The sequence below is a fragment of the Chiloscyllium punctatum genome, chromosome 17 (assembly GCF_047496795.1).
Source record: "Chiloscyllium punctatum isolate Juve2018m chromosome 17, sChiPun1.3, whole genome shotgun sequence".
Taxonomy (NCBI): Eukaryota; Metazoa; Chordata; class Chondrichthyes; order Orectolobiformes; family Hemiscylliidae; genus Chiloscyllium; species Chiloscyllium punctatum.
In genome coordinates this window covers 91,246,402-91,269,946 of record NC_092755.1, presented here as the reverse complement: position 1 = coordinate 91,269,946, position 23,545 = coordinate 91,246,402, and the positions used below count along the sequence as shown (strand labels likewise).

At 39.1% G+C, this 23,545-nt stretch overlaps 1 protein-coding gene across 7 annotated transcripts in view; it reads right to left on the bottom strand.

Moving 5' to 3' along the window:
- The window catches only part of ube3b (ubiquitin protein ligase E3B), a 59,574-nt gene that overhangs the window by 21,247 nt on the left and 14,782 nt on the right, over window positions 1–23,545 (bottom strand). For 6 of the 7 annotated variants that reach the window (XM_072587884.1, XM_072587888.1, XM_072587886.1 and 3 more), the window contains 12 exons: window positions 22,537–22,641; window positions 21,963–22,059; window positions 19,508–19,593; window positions 18,645–18,727; window positions 14,711–14,816; window positions 10,035–10,155; window positions 9,216–9,393; window positions 6,713–6,876; window positions 5,886–6,053; window positions 4,823–4,994; window positions 3,692–3,810; window positions 739–853 (listed from right to left, as the gene is read on the bottom strand). In XM_072587884.1, coding sequence (XP_072443985.1) covers window positions 739–853; window positions 3,692–3,810; window positions 4,823–4,994; window positions 5,886–6,053; window positions 6,713–6,876; window positions 9,216–9,393; window positions 10,035–10,155; window positions 14,711–14,816; window positions 18,645–18,727; window positions 19,508–19,593; window positions 21,963–22,059; window positions 22,537–22,641 — 1,514 coding nt within the window. The remainder of the gene's footprint in view (window positions 1–738; window positions 854–3,691; window positions 3,811–4,822; window positions 4,995–5,885; window positions 6,054–6,712; window positions 6,877–9,215; window positions 9,394–10,034; window positions 10,156–14,710; window positions 14,817–18,644; window positions 18,728–19,507; window positions 19,594–21,962; window positions 22,060–22,536; window positions 22,642–23,545) is intronic. The other variant, XM_072587890.1, reaches the window with a different exon arrangement.

Genomic DNA, 23,545 nt, shown 5'->3' with positions numbered 1-23,545 from the left:
TGCCAACAGCCACCCGCCTCATTGAAAAACCAAGGGGGATGGGGCACAAACCTAACGGCAGGCCCAATGCCCCACTACCTAAAGGTGAGATTTCCACACTTATCAGAAAGGAACGTCCGCATTACAGAACTGGCAGCCAATCATCCCAGTAGCACCAGGCAGGCACGACTATAGGCAATCTTTGAGATAAGCCTAGATTTCAGTCAGGCAGTGAAGGGTCACGTTCAACAGGCCAGTGGGGCAGTTACCAGGAAGCCTAAAGTTGAGCTCAGGGGATTCACAAAGAAGGTCTAGCTGCTTGCTGGAAGCAAGGGCCTCACCACTAGAAGTGATGGTGGAATGAGGCACTTTTGTGACCTTAATTGTCCACTTTACAGCCTCATGAGGCACAAGGGCAGACAGCTCACTAGAGGCCTTCCTCACTCTCATGTAACATTTCACATAGGTTGCAGTAAAGGTCACCTGCTGGACACTACAAGCCCCCCTGCCACATCAGGAAATGCATCAGCAACAAGGATAATTTCCAGCCCATTGAGTTTTCAGTACCTGTACATCTTTGGTAATTTCCATAAGACATTTGTTACATCTGGCCATTTTTTAAAATCAGGGAGCAGACTGCATTCAAGACAGGAAAGACTAACCACCTGACTGGTGCTTGCATCATTTTTTGGAGAAAATTATTGCAGATAAGTGGATTGTTCTCTCACCCACTGTGTCAAAAGTTCATCGTTTGCTTACTTGCGCAGCCAATGATCCTCGGGAGCAAAGCGCCGTCGACAGTCTCGCTCATACAGTGTCATGAGCCACCCATGAACAGAATGGAATAGCTCCAGTTGCTCTCCATTGGCATTTTCTAGAGATCCAAAAAAAAATTAATCTAGATTTTGCCCCAATTAGGTTTCCATCTTTTCTCCATTAACAACAAAAGGCTGATTTCGTTGGTAGACAATATAGGTCAAAGAAAGTTCACTAGACTGATTCATGGGGCTAACTTAGGAGAAATTGTTCAACAAGCTGGGCCTGAATCCATTAGAGTTTAAAAGAATGAATGGTGACTTTATTAAAACGTAAGATTCTGAGGGGTCTCATTAGAATGGATGCGGAGAAGATATTTCCTCTTGTGGGAGAGATTCGAGATACAGAAGTGTACAACTTAAAAACAATTAAGATAGAGATGAAGAAAATTTATTTCTTAGAAAGTTGCAAGTCTGTGGAATTCCCCTGTAAGTGGTGGAGGCAACATAATTGAGTACTTTTAAGGCCAAGTTAAATAGATTCTTGACTGACAAGTGAATCAAAGGATACAGAAAGCAGACAAGGAAGGAAAAGCCATGACCAGATCAGCCATGATCTTATCAAAATGATGGAGGAAGCTTAAGGGACCAAATGGCCTTTCTCATCTCTTTATTCATACGTATGTATGCATGAACAAACAAAACCTTCAGACACAATTTAAGAAAAACTGGTCTGAACTTCCTCAGTGTAACAGAAACGCCATTTGTTGGATAAATTCAGATATTAATCTGCTTGCTAAGAATATAACCAGAAGTTGGTATTAAGGTAACTTCTCAGTGTTCATTGTTATGCTCACGTTACTCTGCAGTATTTCCCTTTTGCCCTTTGCGAATGGAATGATGAGATTTTTAAAAAAGGAAACTAGACTGTGGATTGCATATGTCCAATTTTCACAGTAGCCCAATAGATCACTGAATGTCGAATCCAATGTTCACAGATATAGCTCTGCCCACACTTTGTCACTTTATTCAGATTTAATGGAGTTAGGCAAGGTTGTTTATTAGTAACTAATCATGTTTGATGAGAAGTTTATTATTGGTAAAAACACCCATCAGCAGATTAAAAATATTAACAATGTCAGGCAACACAGAAAAATCCATAAAATCCCTATGGATTGGAATGTAACAATATCAGGGATTTCAATATATTAAAATGCTTTTCTTGGGGAAGTAAATATAGCTAGAGGTGCATGGACATGATTATTTTTAAGGATCAAATAATCCAAAGTAAGAGCAGCCTGTATCATGCACTTGTATTTATTGATGACTAGATTAGGGGATGCGGCCAAATTAATTTCAAAGAACAACCAACATAAGATCATTAGGAGAGTATATAAGAGTTACTCACATCGGCATCATCATCTTAGCCTGAACAGGATTCAATGTTGGGTTCAGAAATGAAAGGATTGTTTCTTATTTCAACACAAAGTTCAAAATGCTAAAGGATACCCTCACCACAATACATAGGAAATAGGGGCCAGAGCCTGTGTTGCCAATCTACAAAATAATGGCTAATCTTCCACCTCAATCCTTCTTTCCTGCCTTATTTTAACAACTATGAACTCCCTGTTTGTGGTTGTTTGAGATCAGCCATTTCATCTCCAGGGCAGGTGTTCTTCAGTGCAGTGTTCTAGGCCCAACCATCTTCAGCTGCTTCATCAAGGTCTTTCCCTCCACCATAAGGTCAGAAGTGAGGGTGTTTGTCAATGACTGTACAATGGTCAACACCATACACGACTCCTCAGATACGGAAGCAGTCCAAGTTCAAATACAACAAAAATGTGAAAATATCCTGACTTGGGCTGATAAGTGGCAAGTAACCATACAAATACAATGACCAATTCCAATAAGAGACAATCTAAACACTGGCCCTTGACGTTCACTGGTATTACCATCACTATCAACAATCTGGGGACTACCATTAATCAGAAACTTAACTTGACTTGCCACAAACACAGTAGCTACAACAGCAGATGATAGGACGGTAATACTGTGGTGAGTGACTCACCTCCTGACTCTGCAAAGCTTGTCCACCACCTGCAAGGCACAAGTCAGGAGTGTGATGGAATACTCCCCACTTGCCTCGATAGGTGCAGCTCTGACAACCATCAAGAAGCTTGACACCATCCAGGATAAAGTAGCCCGCTTGATTGGCACCACATTCACAAACATCCACTCCCTCCACCACCGATGCTCAGTAATACGTACTATTGACAGAATGCACTGCAGAAATTCACCACAGACCCTTAGACAGCACCTTCCAAATCTACAACTACTTCCACTAAGAAGGACAAGGGCAGGAGATCATCACTTAAGTGTTCCCCTTGAGACTTTCGCTATCCTGACTTGGAAATCTATTGCCATTCCTTCACTGCGGCTGGGTCAAAATCTGGGAATTTCCAAGGACATCGTAGGTCAACCTACAGCACATGGACTGCAGCAGTTCAAAAAGGCAGCTCACCATGTTCTCAAGAGCAACTAGGGATGGGCAATAAATGCTGGCCCTACCAGCAACACCCACGTCCCCTGTCCTATATATGCAAAATAAAAAAAACCTCAAGTTTCTAAGAGAAAGAATTTCTCTTCTGAGATGTATAGATAATTTATCCTGTGATTTTTAGCCTTCGCTCTATAGCCAAGGGAAAACAGAACTCTCAGTATTTATTGTGTCAAACCTTTGAAAAAAAAACTTGTGTTTCAATGAAATTACCTCACATTCTTCCAAACTATAGAAAGTACGAATTCATTCTGTTCAATCTCCCATCACAATACTGGCCTTTCAGCTGAGGAAATCAATGTTTAATTATGAATACAGCCTCCAGTGTTTCCATAAACCTAATTTGGTTATTGCTGTGATAAGCTAATTACAACTCTTGGTATTATGGAAATAGACTCACCCTGAATGCCATCCCAGATCATTTTAAATACAAAATTATTCAGGAAGGAGGAGATGGTGACCAGCTCTTCCAGTTTGAATGAGACTTGCTCCTCATACACTTCAATATCATCCAAGATCCTGTAATAATAGTTAGAACTTAATGTAGTAGCAGAGGAAGAAGTGGACAATGGGTAAAGAAGGTGTTAGATTAAAAAAAGAAAAATTAAATGACTACTGAGAACTAAACCAAACAACTACTAAATGAACCATGGAACATAACCAGCAGGAGCTGGGGTTTGTTTGAAGGGGTAAAGAAATACTCTCAGAGCTCCAACTTATACAGATGTTAGGGAGTAAATTAAATGACTTTGTCACCATAATGAGTCAATTGTAACATTCTTTATTAGAAAATAATTTCCAGCAGAGCTTTAAAGGTCATACTTATTGCCAAAGATGGTCATGCTATAACAGCACATCACAAGAAAAGTGTGATTTCAAAACCAAATTTGACTCAGTTTGAAGGTTTTGAATCAATAAAATTAAATCTGCTCACTCTTTGAAACTGCATTGTGCCATGAACACCATTTTAAAAGTAAATGGTTGAAAGGATTTCTACAAATCTGCAATGTTGCTCTCACTTCATTGGCTTGCTGCAATGAAAAGAGACAAGATGATGCAGCCAATATTAAGTCAATCACTCAAACGTAATTGAAAGAGCTAGTAACAATAACTGGTCTAAGCATTTGCAAAAACATACTTTATAAGCTGAGGACATATTTTCCAGTCTCCAGTATATTTTAAGAATGGCTGGCTCTGGGGTGAACACGTTTGGTTTAGAAATATGATAATGTTCTTTCTATTAGAATATGCATCAGAACATTTGATTTATTATTGATACTTCCCCCCAGTCACATCACCAGAGTGTCTGGAGGGCATGATCCCAACTGACATTGCACAGGCAAGAGGAAGGACATTTAAAAAAAATATCAGTGACTGCTTTGCATACTAATTTCATCTATAAAATTAGGAAGTACTTAAGAGCAGAAGTCCTGATCTTCAACTTCTGCTCCCCTTTAAACCATATTGTTCTGTTCGTCCCTGATAAAACCATTGCACCCAGAGGTTGATCCCAAACCTCTCTCAAACTTACGTGATCAGGTGCCGTGAGCAGTCACAAAACAGCATCAGCATGGCAAGAAGAGATTTGGATTCCTCAGTATCATTGTTCAGGCACTCAAGGAAAAGCTTCAGACCCCCTTGGGGCCCCAGCTCACAAATGAACGCCCACAACTTGGGCAACAAGTCATCCAAATAGGTCAATCCTGAAACAGAGAAATACAAAACGTTTCAAAACCCAAGAAATTCCAATCACTGGATACAATATAGGTAAGAATGCTCAGTCAACTCAGCATTAAACCCACATTGAAAATCATTTATAGTGCGATACTTTGACCTCCCGATTTATGACTCAAATGTTTTATTTAAGATATTTTGTTATTGTTTGCTAGGTTTTCCTAATGGCTCAGTCAATAAATACAATGCCTTGAAGTGAAAAGCTAAATCGAAAAAGCTGTTTTAGAATCTAGATTTTATTGACTTTTTTTTCAAATCAGTCTTTCGAAACTTGGATGAATCAGTGATAGTGTCACAAATGTATTGTGTAAAGTTTTGAGGACATTCTTTAGGATTGAAGCCTAGGTAACAGAAAGGGTACAGAAGAAACTTGTTAAAATGATAAAAGGGATTAAACAATTCAGCAATAATGAAACTAGTTAAAAATTTCACTAATGAAAGGAAAGTTTAACAGATGTAGTACAGTTGATCTAAATTCTGGTGTATTTAAAAAGGTAAAGAAACAAAATTTACTTCCATTGAGTTGATAATTGGAGAGCACAAATTCAAGAGGAATTTTTTAAAAATCAGGAGAAAGAACAGAGACCTAGTTGAAATAATCGTTGAAACAGAACCATTTATAGCTTTAAAACTGGATAAATATTTAAAGAAATAAATAAATTATAAAGGGTAATGGGGAAAATTACATTGGTGAAGCATTTCCTCTTCAGCTGAACAATGCTCCGTTGAAGATAGCTGGTGAGGTGAAATCCCTTTCCACTGTATATCTGGCTGCAACTTCATTCATCTGGAAATATATTTTGTCTGACACACACAAAAACGATCGATTTTACAGGGATACTCCAAAAATACAAACCGACCTGTGAGAATCTGGAGACGAATCTGGGTGAGCGTAGTCAATGCTGTCTGATATAGCACACAAATACTGCAGACCTTTTGCACCTCAGGAGAGTCCACACGCTTCCCACCCACTGGCTTCAGAATGTTTCGCATGGAGGCAGACTTCTGAAATGCTCGTTTAAAGAGATCTACAAGAAAAACCCAAATCATTATATGGAAAAGTCTTTTTATACTTATCTGGGTACTGATTGTGGAATTGGGTCTTGGAGATTTAACACGTTTCCAATTTCCCATTGCTAGTAGCACACATTTCAGAAAAGCATCCAATCTACATTTCAGTTGGGTACTTTAGTGCTACAGGAAAGGGGGAGACCTATTTCTATAGTCAGGTAGAGTTTTCAATCCAAGACCCAGAAAGGAAAGAAACATGTTGCAGCCAGATACATCACACAGCTGACTAATTTCAAATCCAAATACTGTTTCTACTAGTTTTCTTGCCTCTTTACAGCATTGACTTAGGAGATATGGTGCCTCAGAAGTCTGTGACTCCATGTAACTCTATGTCAATGATTTGTCAAGTATGGGTGTAGACAGTGAGTATATAAGCAAAATGCAATCTTTACTTAGTATCTACAAGGCCATCAGTAGAAGGAATCCTGGCTAATACACCCCATCCCATTCCAGCTCAGAATTGGTGAGACCTCAGCTGAGATCAGTCCAAAACCAAACTGGTCTGTATGTCTTGATGTCACAACTGGACAATTCTGATGTGCATTGAACCATCAGGGAAAATGGGCCTTTAGATTATTGCATTTTATTAAAGATGCAAATTAAAACAGATGCTTACTTTTGACATGAATGTTGTTTGAAGGGCTGGAGAATTGAGTATTTGCCATGTCTTGGGTCTCAGCCAGTTTCTTGCTCAACACATCATGGAACAGCATACGAATGACCCGCACACTCCACAAGAACTGTAACTGCTTGGTGACTAGAGGCATTGCTTCGTTCAACCTGAGAAGAGGCATAGAGTCATAAAGATATACAGTATGGAAACAGACCCTTCGGTCCAACCTGTCCATGCCGACAAGGTATCCCAACCCAATCTATTCCCACCTGCTAGCACCCGGCCCATATCCCTCCAAACCCTTCCTATTCATATACTCATCCAAATGCCTCTTAAATGTTGCAATTGTACCAGCCTCTACCACATTCTCTGACAGCTCATTCCATACACGTAACCCCCTCTGCGTGAAAAAGTTGCCCCTTAGGTCTCTTTTATATCTTTCCCCTCTCACCCTAAACCTATGCCCTCTAGTTCTGGACTCCCCGACCCCAGGTAAAGGACTTTGTCTATTTATCCTATCCATGCCCCTCAATTTTGTAAACTTCTAGAAGGTCACCTCTCAGCCTCCAACGCTCCAGGGAAAACAGCCCCAGCCTGTTCAGCCTCTCCCTGTAGCTCAGATCCTCCAACCCTGGCAACATCCTTGTAAATCTTTTCTGAACCCTTTCAAGTTTCACAACATCTTTGCGATATCCTGTTGTAATCTGAGGTAACCCTCTTCGCTGTCCACTACACCTCCAATTTTGGTGTCATCTGCAAACTTACTAACTGTACCTTTTATGCTTAATGATGGATCCATGGAGAAATTTTCTTGACTGACACTTCTGAAATGATGCATTGAACACAACTATCAAGTTTTCATTTTGTTATCATGAAATTTATTTGTGTCATAACTTTTATTATCAATGGAATTTGAAAAGCCCAACTCAATGTGAAAATGTCAATACTGAAGGAAAGAACCACACCTGAAGTTTTAGACTCAAGTCTTACATGCATTGGTATATCACAAGTGAGAAACAGACTTTCAGTTGGTAATCTGGTCTGGGGGAAAAGGCTCAGTGTAAAGCTGGTTTAGTATACCTATACCTGGTGTCTTTAGTCCAACTTTAGAAGAGCTCCTTCTTCTATACTAATGAGAGGTTTTCTATTTTAAAACACAAACTGCCTTTCTGGTTGTCTTGTAAGAAACTGTCAACTTGAGGACAATGCGTGTATTGGCATTTTCTGCAAGTGAAGTGATACGTAGCTTTTAACTCTCTTTAGGGTTAACTTCAACCAGGCATGATTCCTTCATAACTTTGTCTGCTGAGTTCAAAACAGCTAATTTCACAAATGCTTAAAGCTCTGGATTTGTAGGTTTCACATAACCTATCCAGTATTCTGTAATTAATATTTTAATTACATGCCCAGGTATGATGTTATCATTGCCTTGTCAGGCTTCCTTTTTATTGAATTATTATTGTCACATTTTTCTAAAATATTTTTTATAGTTTTTCTGCTGTCTGTGGTAAGCACTCATTTAATTACGGACAGTCCCCCAGTTTCAAACAGGATCCATTCTGGAGTCTATTTGTAAATCTATTTGTACGCACATTGGAACTCAACGCACGGCAATATAGAATAGTCGTTTGTAAGTGCAGGAAACATTCATGTGGTTTATCTTTAAAATTATATCACTTCATGGGATCGCATTCATAATTAGAGTGTTCGTAAGTCAGATGTTGATAAAATCAAGGACCCTTGGTAATAGCATACGCATGAATTCTCGATGTTCCCTTTTAGATATATTCTTTTCCTGCTAGATGAAGTGGATTTTGCCATGATAATTCCAAATCAACCTTTATCTTTAAATGTTTTTAATATGCGTGTGGTGAACTAAAATAATGATACTAATTTCTTAATCGAATCTACATTTCTAACCATATATTGTTACATATTCTTGTGGAACCAGTTTAAAATGGTGGGATTTAGTGCTAAATTATGTATGACACATACTTTGCACGCACACTCGATGATAATTTTTTTAGGTTTCCACAATGTAAGGGTCTTAAGTGAATCCAAACAGCAAGAAAGGAAAGTTTAAGACATCACCCCTAGGTGGGATTTAAATGCCACAGCCCACTAAATTTCTGAATAAATAAAAAAAAATTAATATTGCAAGATGGTGAGAATAATTGCAAATTAATGACAGCAAGCAGTAATTACCAAGGGTAGGAAAGCTTTATGTTGTAAACTTGATTAAATTCTGATACTAAACTAACAAAGTTCTGGTGCTTGGAACAGTTTGACACTTTCTACCCCACAGTGCTAGTATTAAATCCTCCCAGGTCAAGCAAAGTACACATTAGATACTGTACAAATGAGTATCCTAAACCAGTGATTCCATTAAGAGAACTTCAGATTATAGAGATCAATGAATAGTGAAACCAAAATAAGTAAACACTATCAGCTTGACAGACATTATCAGATAAACATAATGATACAGATATCCACTGCCAGCACATACCCATAATCAACAGTCTGCGAGAACCAGCCCAGTACTGGGTGCCAGTGTGTCAGGTTGGACTTCTTCTGAGATACATACTTCTGGCAATACGACAGCATGGCAGTCAACACACTGACCAAGTGATGTGTCTCCTCCTCCAAAACTTTCTCAGATAGGTAGGCCAGATAAATTAGATTCCCTGTGTCAAATTGGACAGATTTAATTTTGAAAAAATTAAAGTTAAGAACGAACAGCCACTTTTATCAATATTCAGAGACTATTCTGTTCCATATTCCAAATAAGATTAACTTAATTCAGTTCCCCTCCCAATTTTCTCTTCACTTTCCCTGACTCATACCAGGCTCTGGTTCGATGAGCATTTGCAGCTTTGTCACACTTGGCCACATTTCCCCACCCGTGGGTGAGCTTGAACAGTGAGCATCAGTAAATCAGTCAAGCCATGGGAGACATCATATGCAAGGTTACACCAAATTCACATGCAGCTTCCCAATAAAAACCACTGAGAGTGCTGAGTACTGGGATTTTATCTTCTCTCTCAATACCCTAGAAATTGGAAATAAATTGTAGCACCCAACTTTATTAGATGTTCAGGAAGGGAAATCATGTATGAGTCACTTTATCTGAAACCTGCCGTGTAGTCACTTCCAATTATCTTTTATATCACTCTCAGAGTGCCCTGGTATTATCTCACTTCAGAACACAAAATCGGGGTCCACTCAGTAAGTGACATAAAGGATAACCAGGAACCTGGCATGCAGTGTTTTTATTTTGCCAATGTAAGCGTAACCTTGAGTAAGTCAATATTCCTGAAACACTCACCCTGCAGACAAAGTGTATGGCTTCCCTCCAAGCATACACAGATATCGCCACATTGCTCATCTCGACTTAAAAACAGGATGAATTTCCGGAGTAGCTCATGGGTATGGATCATAGCCATGCACTTGAGAGAAAGGGACAAGTCATTAAGATCTGGTGAGGAGCGGAGGAGGATATCTAGTAGCAAACTGGATGTGGTATAAGAGAACTTTGGTGTGAGACAGTCACACTGCATCACTTTCAGTTCAGAGTTTCACTCAGAAACTGCCGTGATCACAGCAAAAAACAGTTCCTACTGAACTTCCTATCTATGATTATACATTTATCACAAGATGTAATGCAAAGAAACGGAGTAAATCAGCAGCACACACACAGGTTGTTCTGCTATAATGCAACAATTGTGTTCCTTTGCAAACTTTTGTCATAGAAAATTGCGCTATGGAAAACTACTATAGAAAGTTGCACTGTAGAAGATCACTAATAGAAAATCGCTACACCCGTTCACAAAGTTCGCCTTATCCAAACAACGTCCACAACTGGTCAATCGTATTATAGATGATTCATGCTGATGAAATGCATGTCATAACAGAATGACCTGTATGTCAAAGGCAACTGCTCTCAAAAACAGAAGAATGACCTGAAGAGCATCAAAGACATTTATTTTTGTTAATGGAACAATTAGCCAGCTATTTGAGGCCAAACTTCCACACATTCTATAAAGGGACAGAAAACATTTTCTTAAAAATGGTACTAAGGGAAAAAGGGGTTTTACAAAAAAATTCCAATCAAATCTCAGTATTTTATTATTTTCGAATTGATCTGAGCAATGAAATGCTTTTAGTAGCTTCTGATGTACTGGAAATATTTCCCACTAATCCTTCTCTTAATTGAAAAGTCTGCATAATGTATCTGATTTCATTATGTACTGAGAGAGAGAAATGAATTCAGTCTTCACAGACACAACTGAAATACATCAACTCATTAAAAAAACTCATTCCACAATATATGGGTAGAAAGGTGAAGAATCTAGAGATAATGCACAGATTGCAGTGTACCGTAATGCAGAAATCAAAAATAATAAATCTGAAATAACACAAAAAATGATAGAAAACCAAAACAGCATCATCAGCACTTGGGGAAAAAAAGACACCATTCACCTTCAAGTGCTGATCATCCCATTCTGTAGTTCTAGTGTTTTCTGTTGTAAAGACCATGATTTTGTTTTGTATTTTTTGGTATTTTTAATTGTTGTTGGAAATGGGAAAAGGGCTATTTTAAAAGCCAAGGACAGTCGAAAGATTGCTGCACCTTTTAAAAGGAATTGACCTGAAATTCATTGTTTGTGTTTTTTTTAACAACAGCTGCTGTGGCAAGGGTTGTGGTGGAAGCTGAGTGTACTCATGTGGAGCTTTGGCCAGCAACAGACTGGGCTGCAGACTAGAGACCAGATATCAATGACAAAGGACTTCTATCTGCCAACAACTATGTAGTTAACTCCCACATGGCTGAACAGCTCATGGATGTGAATGTTTGAGGGAGAAGCCACTGGATTTCCAAAAGGGAAGGAGCTTTCTAAAACTGTCAAGCCTGAACATATGAACAAGAAACAAGAGTAGGCCACTTTGCCCTTTGAGTGTGCTCCATCATTCAATAAGATCATGCCTGATCTGATTTTAACGTTAACATTACAATCCTGCATATCTCCAGTAATCTTTTATTCCTTTGGTAAACAAGAATGTAGCTACCTATGCCTTAAAAATATTTAATGATTCTGCATCCGCTGCTTTTTGAGAAAGGGAATTCTAAAGACACTGTACTCTCATAGGAAGAAAAGAAATCTCTTCTGCTTTAAATGGGCAACCTCTTAATTTTAAACTATGACATGTAGTTCTAATGTCTCCAACAAAAAGGAAACAGCCTTCCCACATCCACCTGGGCAAGTTGTCTTAGGATTTTGTATGTTTCAATTAAATTACCTTTCACTCTAAATTTCAGAAGATACAGGCCTACCCTGTTTTCATAAGGCAACCCATTCATTTCAGGTATTAGTCTAGTAAACTTCCTCTCAATTGCTTCTAATGTATTAATATTCTTTTGTAAGCACAGTGGCAGACTGTACACAGTACACAAGGTGCATACTCATGGATGCTCTTCATAATTGAAGCATTACCTCCTTAGTCTTCCATTCAGATCCTCTTGTAATAAAACAAAACTTTCTATTAGCTTTCCTGATTATTTACTGTACCTGCATAATAGCCTGAGATTTATGTATTAGGACACTAGTTTACTAGACTAATACCTGAAATGAATGGGTTGCCTTATGAAAACAGGGTAGGCCTGTATCTTCTGAAATTTAGAGTGAAAGGTGATTTAATTGAAACATACAAAATCTCTCTGCATCTCAGAATTCTGCAACATCACATCATTTAGATAACATTTTGCTTTCTGCCAAAATGGACAATTTTACATTTTCCTGCATTTACCATCTTTGCCCACTCCTTAACTATCAAATCCCTCTCTAGTCTCCTTATGTCCTCTTTACAACACATTCTCCTATATATGTTTGTGTCATCAACAAATTTAACTACCATTGCTTAGTCATAGTCATAGATATGTACAGCATGGAACAAGAGGCCCAGCAATCACTTCTCTAGATTCCCACAGAGTTCTTGGGTACACCTTCATCTAAATCATTTATATAAATTGTACTGAGGTCCCAATACCGACCCCTGTCGCACACCTCTCGTGACATCCTGCCAGCCTGAAAAAGACCCATATATTCCGACTCTCTGCTTCTTGTTAGCCAGCAAATCTATCCATGCCAATATGTTATACGAAAAATCATGAGTTTTCAGTTTCTGCTATAATCTTTGATTGGCACCTTATCAAATGCCTTCTGGAAATCCAAGTACAACACCAGTTCCCCTTTATTCAGAGTACAAGTTGCTTTTTCATGAATGCAATAAAATTTTTAAAAATCACTGACAAAATCATGCTGGCTCTGCCTGATTACCTTTAACTTATCCAAGTGCCCTGCTATAATGTCCTTAAAATCTTTTAACATTTTCCCTACAATAGATGAAAAAAGCTAACGTAAGCTGAAGTAAGTCAGCAACTGTGCATACGAACCAACTATCGTATGCTTCCTGTAAGCAAGTGAAAGTACCTGAAGGAAGATCAAGGAGCAGCACATCTCGAGAAGCCAAAAGGATCATCTGAACAAACGGCCTCACCCATAATATCCATTTTAATTTTTTGTGTGTGTGTGTGTGTGTGTGTGTGTGTGTGTGTGGGGAAAGTTTATAAGGGAGTTAGAGTTTTAATTAGTAGAGTGTTAAGGACCAGGCTAGCCCCTTCATTTCAGAAAGTAGCCTAGACCTTAACTTTGCTGGTTGTTTTAAGCAGGTGTAAGTGGACATTCCAGGAGTAATGCAGCTGGCCAACTACTTAGTTCTAAACAAAACAGAATCTATTTGCAAGATTACCAAATGAATCGCAAAGGAGGACATGATATAGAATAACAATCTAGATCAGAAAACCCACTAGGCGAAAGCAAGGACTGCAGATGATGGAGATTAGAGTAGAGAGTGTGGTGCTGGAAAAGGCAGCATCGACATTTTGGGCAAACGCCTACTCCTTGGATGCTGCCTGACCTGCTGTGCTTTTCCAGCACCACACTATCCAAATACCCAGGCTATCCCAACTAAAGGATGCTGTTCCAAATACTTGAAACACTTCCCATAAACATCCCTTGGCACAAAAGATAAAATGAAACACAGGGTCTTAAGGGAAAGATGTCACAGAAAGGCAGGATCAGCATAGACTTGCTTCTTTAGGTTCAGCAGCTTCACAACAACCGACTGACTGCTTTCAGTAAACAAATAGACTGCTCAAAACAAATCAAGCCAAACCAGAGACAAGCTGAACTAGGAGAACTGGCAGAACTGGCCACTCCCTTTTCATTGTACAAGTGCTTGTTTAAAAACTTGAAAGCCTTTTTCCCGAGGCAGTATCTGCTAGCCATAATCAAACTGGCCCTAAGACCCAAAACTAGATTTTTCCGAATTGCTACTTTTACAACCTCTCTGAAAGAAAAACCCGAGAACAGCATAACTTTGTAAAAAGAGCAGCATCGTCACAACAGTTACATGCTGAAGGTTCATAATGGCTTACAAATAAATAGATTTTAACTGCAGTAATAAATATCAATTCTCGTTAGATACACAAACCCTGTCCATGATCTCTGTCAACTTGAGTCTAAAAGACAGGGGAAATTCTGCGTACTTATAAAAATTTTTTTAAACTTTTGTGATGACCCCAGAAATAGGGGGATAGATTTTGTTTTAATTAAATAGACTTGATTTCCAGCACACTATCCCTGTGAGGGATAACAGTTTGAATCCTATATAATATTAGCTAAGCACTCTGAAGGTAACGAGGAAGAGTAGGAACCACTTGATAAGTACTGGCATTCTTTCTGTGAAATTGAAGGAGATTTAGTGAGAGTAAGCCACCCTGTCCACATTAGATGAAACTGAAAACGGCAGAGACTTTGGCAATATGGGGAGTAGGGAGTGCCAGTTGAAAAAAGTACACTTTTCAAAAAATATAACTGAGTAAAAAGGTATCTAAAGAAACAGATAAGTTGCAAGCAGAGTTTTAGTTGTGACATTTCATACCTCAGGTACTAACGTAGACAGATGTGTCACCAGTGCTGGGACTGACATTATATGCAGAAGAAAGGAACGGAGCAGGTTGTCTGAGAAATGGGCAGCAACCACCGGGCTGGAAAAAGAAAGTAAACTGTAACTTTTAAAAGAAACATGTGAATACAAATGGATTAAACCAAAAATATCTCACAGGGAATTCACAACAAAGAAGCAGATCATTTGTCCCAACTAGTTTATGTCCAACAAAATTCACCTCTATGTTATTATCTAATTTAACTGGCATATCCTACTATTTCTTTCTCCTGAATTAGAGATTGAATTCTAATTAGAAAACACTATGGTTCAGATTTTTTCAAGGAGCAACGATCATCATTAAATTGTTGTTCTGTTCAAACATCCCCCAACCTCAAATCTGCATTACATTTTCTTCCCCAAAGGTCTCAGCCCACTTTTCACAGACATGTACAGTGCAGTGACTCTCAAAGAATTTTATCATAATGCTGTGGATTCAGAGGGAAGTCAGGGAACCCCACTTTGCTGCACTAGCTAAATTAATGTCAATGAATGGGTACAGTGTATAGGTGGTAAAAACAATGACTGCAGATGCTGGAAACCAGATCCTGGATTAGTGGTGCTGGAAGAGCACTGCAGTTCAGGCAGCATCCAAGGAGCTTCGAAATCGACATTTCGGGCAAAAGCCCTTCATCAGGAATAAAGGCAGTGAGCCTATCTCTCCACGCTTCAGGCTCACTGCCTTTATTCCTGATGAAGGGCTTTTGCCCGAAACGTCGATTGCGAAGCTCCTTGGATGCTGCCTGAACTGCTGTGCTCTTCCAGCACCACTAATCTAGAGACTGTATAGGTGGGCAAGGTGGCAGACAGGTGAATTGGTAGCCGGCAGGTCAGGCAGACAGAAGACGTGTAATTGGAGAGGGGTGGGTGTAAGCAGATGCATGGACACAGAACTTCAGAGACATGTAGTTGTGTTTGTTTTGGGTTGGGTGGGGGGGGGGGGGGGGGGGTGTGTGTGGAGGTAGGGAGGTTGGGGAGGCTCACAGAGATATGGGATTGCAAGATGCCAGTGCTGGAGTTACTCAAGAATTAGCCTAGATTTTTCTGTCTAACATTTCCTGGTTTACTAATTTGTTCAGTTCCACAGAATTAGCCCAAGTCTCCAACTGTAATGCAGAGTCTAAGATTTTCAAAGAGGATCCTGGAAAGCAGAGGAATTGCCATTGAATGTTGAAATTTCCCTTTAACTCTGAAGTAATTCAGAATATCGGAACTTCTGCACGATTCCTGTATGTAAATCTGGTCTTCGGTGATCCAAAAAGACCGAAGATTTGGGCAAAATTTTTCTTCACAAATTAAAATTATAAAACATATGTGATAAAATAGTGTAAGGTGCTTCAGAGATATTATGCAAAATGCACTGGATTTACTGGAGGTGATGAAGACTTGCCAGTTGGCTAGAGAGCCAATGGGAGGCCCACATAACCTCTTTATGGGAAGGGCAACCAAGTTAAATTCCACTCAGGGGTTTAACTGGACAGAATTAGAACTTGGCCAGGATCAAGGGCCCTGGGAGGTAGACATCTCACTCACTGAAAACCTCCGGCCAATCAGATGCCAGCAGCTCTATTTAAAGGCGGTATCAATGAGAAGGCAGTGACTGCTGCCACTACAGCATTCACCCGCAGCCTCACTGCTCAGTGATGTCAGGTGGGTGGAGTCATAATGTCAGCAACACAGGCCTGAACAAGGGCCTTCCCACCCCAGGAATACACAAACAACCTGCACAAGAATGCTCATAGATTCCCTCGCATAATAAGATCTCCCCATACACTGGATTAATGATAGTGACACTAAACTGGGTACTAATTGCTGAATTAATGTCTTTAATGTCATTGAATGATCAACCTACACCACAATAGAACAATAGAGTGTCAACTTAAATTACACATTCAAATATTATACTCTAATTTATTAATATGCTATCTCTAGAAAGTTGCAATTCTTTAGAAAATTGATTATTGTGCTACCAAAAAGCATAAGGTGAATTTTATTGGCATATTATTTGTGTAATTTAGGTTAAGGACATACAAGTAGTGACTGATTAAAAACCTTGAGCAAAGAGACTTCTAGGAGTTGGCTCAGGAGGAGGCAGACGTTTGCCATGTTGCCTTCTGCAATAAATCTGACATCAAATAAAAGATTGACATAGGATTTCTCCTTCATCAACTGCTTCTGAAAGAATGAAATATGAAACTGCCTGGTAAGCACTTCAGCCCGTATGGCAAGTATGGATGTTTACTGAGCGTCCCATATGCAGTCTAACTAAGAACTAAGTACCAGAGCCTTTCATTGGCTTGCATGGAATACTAATTTGCTGTAGTAATATTTGAGCAGAGATTAGTAGAAAATACAAGCTTGTTTATCTCATTAAGTGCTCCAGAAAATAAAAACAGAAATTATTTAAAGTTCCTTAATCTCCTTGAAGGATTGTAAGCTGCTCTAAAATAACTTGAGTTTGAGATATTAGAACTTTATACAATCTGCTGTTTTATCTTGGTCAATCTTACTTCTTCATCAAGCTGAATTTTAGTTTACAGCTCATTTTGTGTGGTCTGGTCATCAAACAGTGAGATCAGTAGCTAGAAAATACGTGCTAGTCCTAAAATGCAACACATTCAAAAAGAAGAGCACTGTTTATCATGCAGCCTGCAATGCTAGAATATTTAACATTCATTTTAAAACACACAGGAAACATGGCTTTGCATCCAGAAGCTATCAATCTGTTAGGCAGGAGAGAAAATAGCTGGATGCACCCAAATTGGAATAGCTACTTGCACAGCAGTAGATTGGGCACGAGAATCAAAAGTTCTTGAATAGGAAGTCCCATTTCAACACCAGGGCACATCCAGATTTGAATTGGATCTAAAGCAAAATCACTTGAGCTTTTTGTTAACCCCCACAACCTAGACAAAAAAGTTGCAAAAGCATGATTCAGCTAGTACAGCTACTTACTAGAAATCAAAGGATTCTGGAGATCAAACCATACTCTAGCACATAATCTCCATGATTCAGGTAGCAGTGTCCTGTTTGTTAAACCAAAATTCTATCAGTATTCAAAGAGGGCAGGGAGTTGTATCAATTAGCCATTATTACTTACTCACCTACCACTAAAAACAAATTCATGATCATTCTAGGATCGTGCTGTGTGCAAGTTAGAGTGCAGGCAAACAGAGTGGCTATTTCAGATGTGATTCACTGAGAATCATTGTCTGATGTTACTGGAAGATAGAATAAGATGGATAAAATGAGATTACTATTTTCAAATGCCTTGCTCAAAGCTTACCATCAAAAATGGTGTAATGATTTGCATCAGAATAATGGGATTTGGATTCACACCAGTGAATTTCCTTGAATAGCGAACCTCAACAAATGCCACTGGGCACAATTTCAAAATGCAAAACAAGGATAGGAAGGCAAGGAAAAATAAATGAATTTTAATACAACTCCTTATTTGTTTAATGGAAGATGGGTTAACCCTGCCTCCTAAAACCATTCCCTTGACTTTTATTGGAGAACAATAAAAGGTGAGGCATCAAAAACGATTTCTCTGCATTCTACAGCTGAGCAGACCACAAACAGATGTCCAGAGGTAGATGAAACCACAGAGTTACAACTTGAAGAGCTGGGCCTGCAAATGGCCATTAGCTATACTGAAGTACCAATAACAAAAGGAAGAATATTTGTATCAATCTAATGCTTGTAGGGGGTACAGATAAAACACTCAAATAAGAATTTGTTTTTGCATTGTTCATTTGCCTCTCCAAAAAGATTGATGAATCTATAAGTGCTATTTCTCTTGTTGAAAGCTTAACTGCCATCTTTACGGCAAGCTTACCAGAAATGAAGTTTGTTCTGAAAGTTCCCTTACCGTAATGCAAGGGTGAAAATGGCTGTTAACGTTCCTTTAGACAAAGAAGGTTTGGATCTTGCCAGTCCATTTGTTAACAATATCTGAGAATAAAGAAATTTTTTGTTACTAAATTAAAGACTCTGAATACTATATTTTACAGTCACACAGTGAAATCAGCTTTAACTTGTGCATGCCTGTAGAGGCAGACTTCAATTCAAGCTGCTGTATTCTGATAGGCAAGCTCAGTTTTAGCTGGTTAAACTGATCAGCCTTGTGGGTCATTAAGCGTGGTCTGAAACAAACAACCCATAATGTCTCACATTAGGAAGCAGACTGTAGCGCTGTAGGGATAGTGTGTCTGGCTTGCAGCAACTCAATAAGCTTCCTTTGAAACCTTCCAAGTCCACAATCTCTGCTGCCTAGGAGGACAGTAGGTGTACATCTGTCACTTGCAAGTTTCTATTCAAGCCACACATCATCGTGGCTTACAACTATGTTAACATTCCTTCTTCATCATCAAGTCAAAATCCGAGAACTCTCTGCCTACTAGCAGGGCAGATACACCTACACATGACTGGAGTGGTTCAAGACGACAGTTTATTATCAACTTCTCACAGGTGATTAGGGATGACAAAATAAATGCAGAGCTTGCCAGCAAAGCCCGTATCCCAGGAACGAAAAACAGCAAATTGAAACTCTACATGACAATTTCACAGCATTCTCTTTGGAGACCCTTTGACCTGATGATAGGATTTTTGCTCCTATTAGGTATTCAGGCATAATATATTTAAAAACAAAATTCAGTCCCACTCCATCTTCACAAAGTAGCTACAACAATTAGGTTTTTAAACACTAAATTTGAGCAGCATTTGTGAACAAACCTGTAGCACTGTGTAATATCCCTTTTGATTGAGATGACCCATGATGTTTGCACAGATGTGGTTCATGGCAGGCCTCAGCGCTTCTCCTGTTAGCAAGGAAAATCAATATTATTGGTAACATGAACAAGTTCACTGAATCGAAGTGTGACATTCTTAAACATGACTTAAACCAACTCACAAATCGAAGACTACTATTTCCAAGCTATGTTGCCTGCATGACAGACTAAACCTATATACAAGCAAATTACACAAATTACATATCAGTAAATGTAGTGCCCTCTACAAAACATTTAGTTTTAATTCTCTACTTGTGCTGAACGAGCAATTGGAACTCTAAAATGTGTGTCCAAAGTCTTTGAGTAGAGGATGGAAGGTGAACAGCTTGAGTTCTCACTTCTGATCTAACTCTCGAGAGTCCTTCCTGAAAATACATATCGGGCTACTGGATATGGATAGTTCTGAACTCGGCTATGAAAAACCTGGTAATGCACCCCTTCGCAGAATTAGTCACTTTGATAAAACACCAGAAGATTGATAGTCACAGGTGAAGTGCCGGAAGACTGGAAGTTGGCTAACGTGGTGCCACTAAGAAAAGTGGTAAGGATAAGCCAGAGAACTATAGACTAGTGAGCCTGACCTCAGTGGTGGGCAAGTTGTTGGAGGGAATCCTGAGGGACAGGACGTACATGTATTTGGAAAGGCAAGGACTGATTAGGGATAGTCAACATGGCTGTGGGCTTGCATTGAGTTTTTTTGAAGTAGTAGTAACAAAGAGGATTGATGAGGGCAGAGCAGTAGATGTGATCTATATGGACCTCAGTAAGGTGCTCGACAAGGTTCCCCATGGGAGATTGGTTAGCAAAGTTAGATTCCATGGAATACTAGCCATTTGGATACAGAACTGGATCAAAGATAGAAGACAGAGGGTGGTGGTGGTGGAGGGTTGTTTTTCAGATTGGAGGCTTGTGACCAGTGGAGTGCCACAAAGATCAGTGCTGAGTCCACTATTTTTTTCATCAGTTATATAAATGATTTGGATGTCAGCATAAGAGGTAAAGTTAGAAGCTTGTAGATGACACCAAAATTGGAGGTGTAGCGGTCAGCAAAGGTGGTAACTCGGATTACAATGGGCCAATAGGCTGAGGAGTTGCAGATGGATTTTAATTCAGATAAATGCGAGGTGCTACATTTTGAGAAAGCAAATCTTAGCAGGACTTATACACTTAATGGTAAGGTCCTTGGAAGTGCTGCTGAACAAAGAGATCTTGGAGTGCAGGTTCACAGCTCCCTGAAAGTAGAGTCGAAGGTAGATAGGATAGTGAAGAATGTATCTGGTATGCTTTCCTTTATTGGTCAGAGAATGGAGTACAGGAGTTTTGGTTAGGCCACTGTTGGAATATTGCATGCAATTCTGGTCACCCTCCTATCGGAAAGATGTTGCAAAACCTGAAAGGGTTCAGAAGAGACTTACAAAGATGTTGCCAGGGTTGGAGGATTTGAGCTACAGGGAGAGGCTGAATAGACTGGGGCTGTTTTCTCTGGAGTGTTGGAGGCAGAGGGGTGACCTTACAGAGGTTTTATAAAATCATGAGGGGCATGGATAGGATAAATAGATAAAGCCTCTTCCCTGGGTTTGGGGAGTCCAGAACTAGAGGGCATAGATTCAGGGTTAGAGGGGAAAGATATAGAAGAGACCTTAGGGGCAACTTTATCATGCAGAGGGTGGTACGTGTGTGGAATGAGCTGCCAGAGGAAGTGGTGGAGGCTAGTACAATTGCAACATTTAAAAGACATCTGGATGGGTATATGAATAGGAAGGGTTTGGAGAGATGGTGGCCAGGTGCTGGCAGGTGGGACTAGATTGGGTTGGGATATCTGGTCGGCATGGACAAGTTGGACCGATAAGTCTGTTTCCGTGCTGCACAGCTCCATGAATATATAATTTTATAAATGTTAGATATTCTCCAGCACAAGTCAGCTTCTTCAGAAGGGCGGGGGAAGAGAAAATTAAAAGGGAAGAAAAATAAGTTGCATCAAAAAAATGTGCATATGGGCTTGTGATAACATTATGTATCCAATTCATTGTTGTCCTGATTCTCTTTACATCAACAGAAATAGAAAATGTGATACTCTTTTCCTACTTTTGCAGTTGTGCTGATAGAAGAGAAAAAGCAATTCTTCAGAGGAAGGGGAAACAAATGAACTAAAATCCCTGCAGTATTGTTATATAGGAGCTAAGCACAAGCTTGAAAGTTGGACATATGAGCAGATGCACTGATCAGCCAAAATCCAAGAGAAAGGAGAGAAATACCGAACCCACAAAAAAAAGTAAAAAATAGGTGGGAACTAATTACCTGCATCTCAAAAGTCCAGAACAAAATCTATTGATGAAAAGGTCTAGTTATTGGTTAGTTAATGCAGGAATTAACACTATAGAGGTTGTTTTGCCACTGACCTTTCCCTCTCAGTATTTTCCAGGTTGAGGTGTCTGTGAATGTGACCAGCATGGTGAGATACAATGTGATGAACTTACAGTCCTGCAGAATATCAGGCTGCAATAAAAAAAACTTTAAATATTTTCATCTGTTAATTAAATCCTTAATTAAGTAAAATGAATTTGAGCCAATCCATTTTCTAAATTAAATTCCAAGAGACAGCTGCTCTACTGCTTTCATGATACATGAATACAAATTTTAGTTTTAGCTGACATCTTAGTTTATTTATTACTGTTTGAAACAACTGACTTACAGAAGCAATACATTACACGTTGTTTAAAATATACTTCAGTGAGAATGTGAACAACATTGAAATGACAGGAGTACCTGGCTCAGTGACAGGGACCCAGAGGTATCTCAGTGCAAAAGAAAATGCTGGAAAAACACCCTTAGTAAATACTCATGTCTATTGCCAACGGAAATCCTACAGATTACAAAGTAATAATTATCTTTTGAATGAACAATTTAGTTGCAACAGCAGCCCCCTCCTCTCCACACACAGTTATACGTTTACATTTGCAGTTTTCAATTTACCTTCAAGTGCTTCAGAAACTCACAGCAGAGCCAGAGGAGGTCTTTAACTTGTTTTATCCATAGCAGGGTGAGATCTTTGGAGAGTGCTAATGACACATACCAAACCTACAAATAGCCATGAGATTTGGAAACATATTTAAAATGGAATCATCAGTCCATAATCTTGTTCCAAATTAAAATTGAGAACACTTGAGGAACACAAATCCATCATACTGCTAAATATGTACCAACATATTAAAAAGAAAATTGTAAGTGCATAAATTAACTGCATTGTCCAAATTTTGCTTAACGTTCTGTCAATAGGAATTTGGTCAAAAGCAAAGGTGTCTATAAATACCTCATGCAATGCTGACTTGGGCTGTGTGAACAAATGAGACACCAACATGGTAAGATACAATGTGGTGAACTTGCAGTCCTGCAGGATATCAGGCTGCAAGGTAAAACTTTAAATATTTCCATTTGTCAATTAAATTCCTACCATACACAAACAACAAATTTGAGCCACTCCATTTTCTACGAAATTCCAAGAGGCAGCTCTTCTATTGCTTTCATAAAACATTAGTACTAATTTACACATAACTAACATGTTAAATTTAGTTTTAGTTGCGAAACAACTGCCACACAAAGACAACACATCATATATCAGTGGCTTAAATGCAATTGGTTTTCCTGAAGGTAGCTAGTTACAAACACACTTTAGTAAGAATATGTGGGGTATTTAAGTGACAGGAGCATCCGACTCAGTGATAACACTAGCACTACTTCTCAGTATTTTCTAAGCTCTAATGTCTGCACTATTATACATTGTGCCCTTTCCAAATTGCAACATACCTGTAAAATATTTATGGGGAAATAGGGGTGGATTACAGACTGGTCATGGATACTGATAGAAGCAATCAAATTAAAATTCCCTGAAGTTTACTCCTTGCCCTTCACTCTTTCCTAGAACACCTTGACATCAAGATGTAAGAATCCTACTCATTGACTACAGTTCAGCCTTGAACACTAT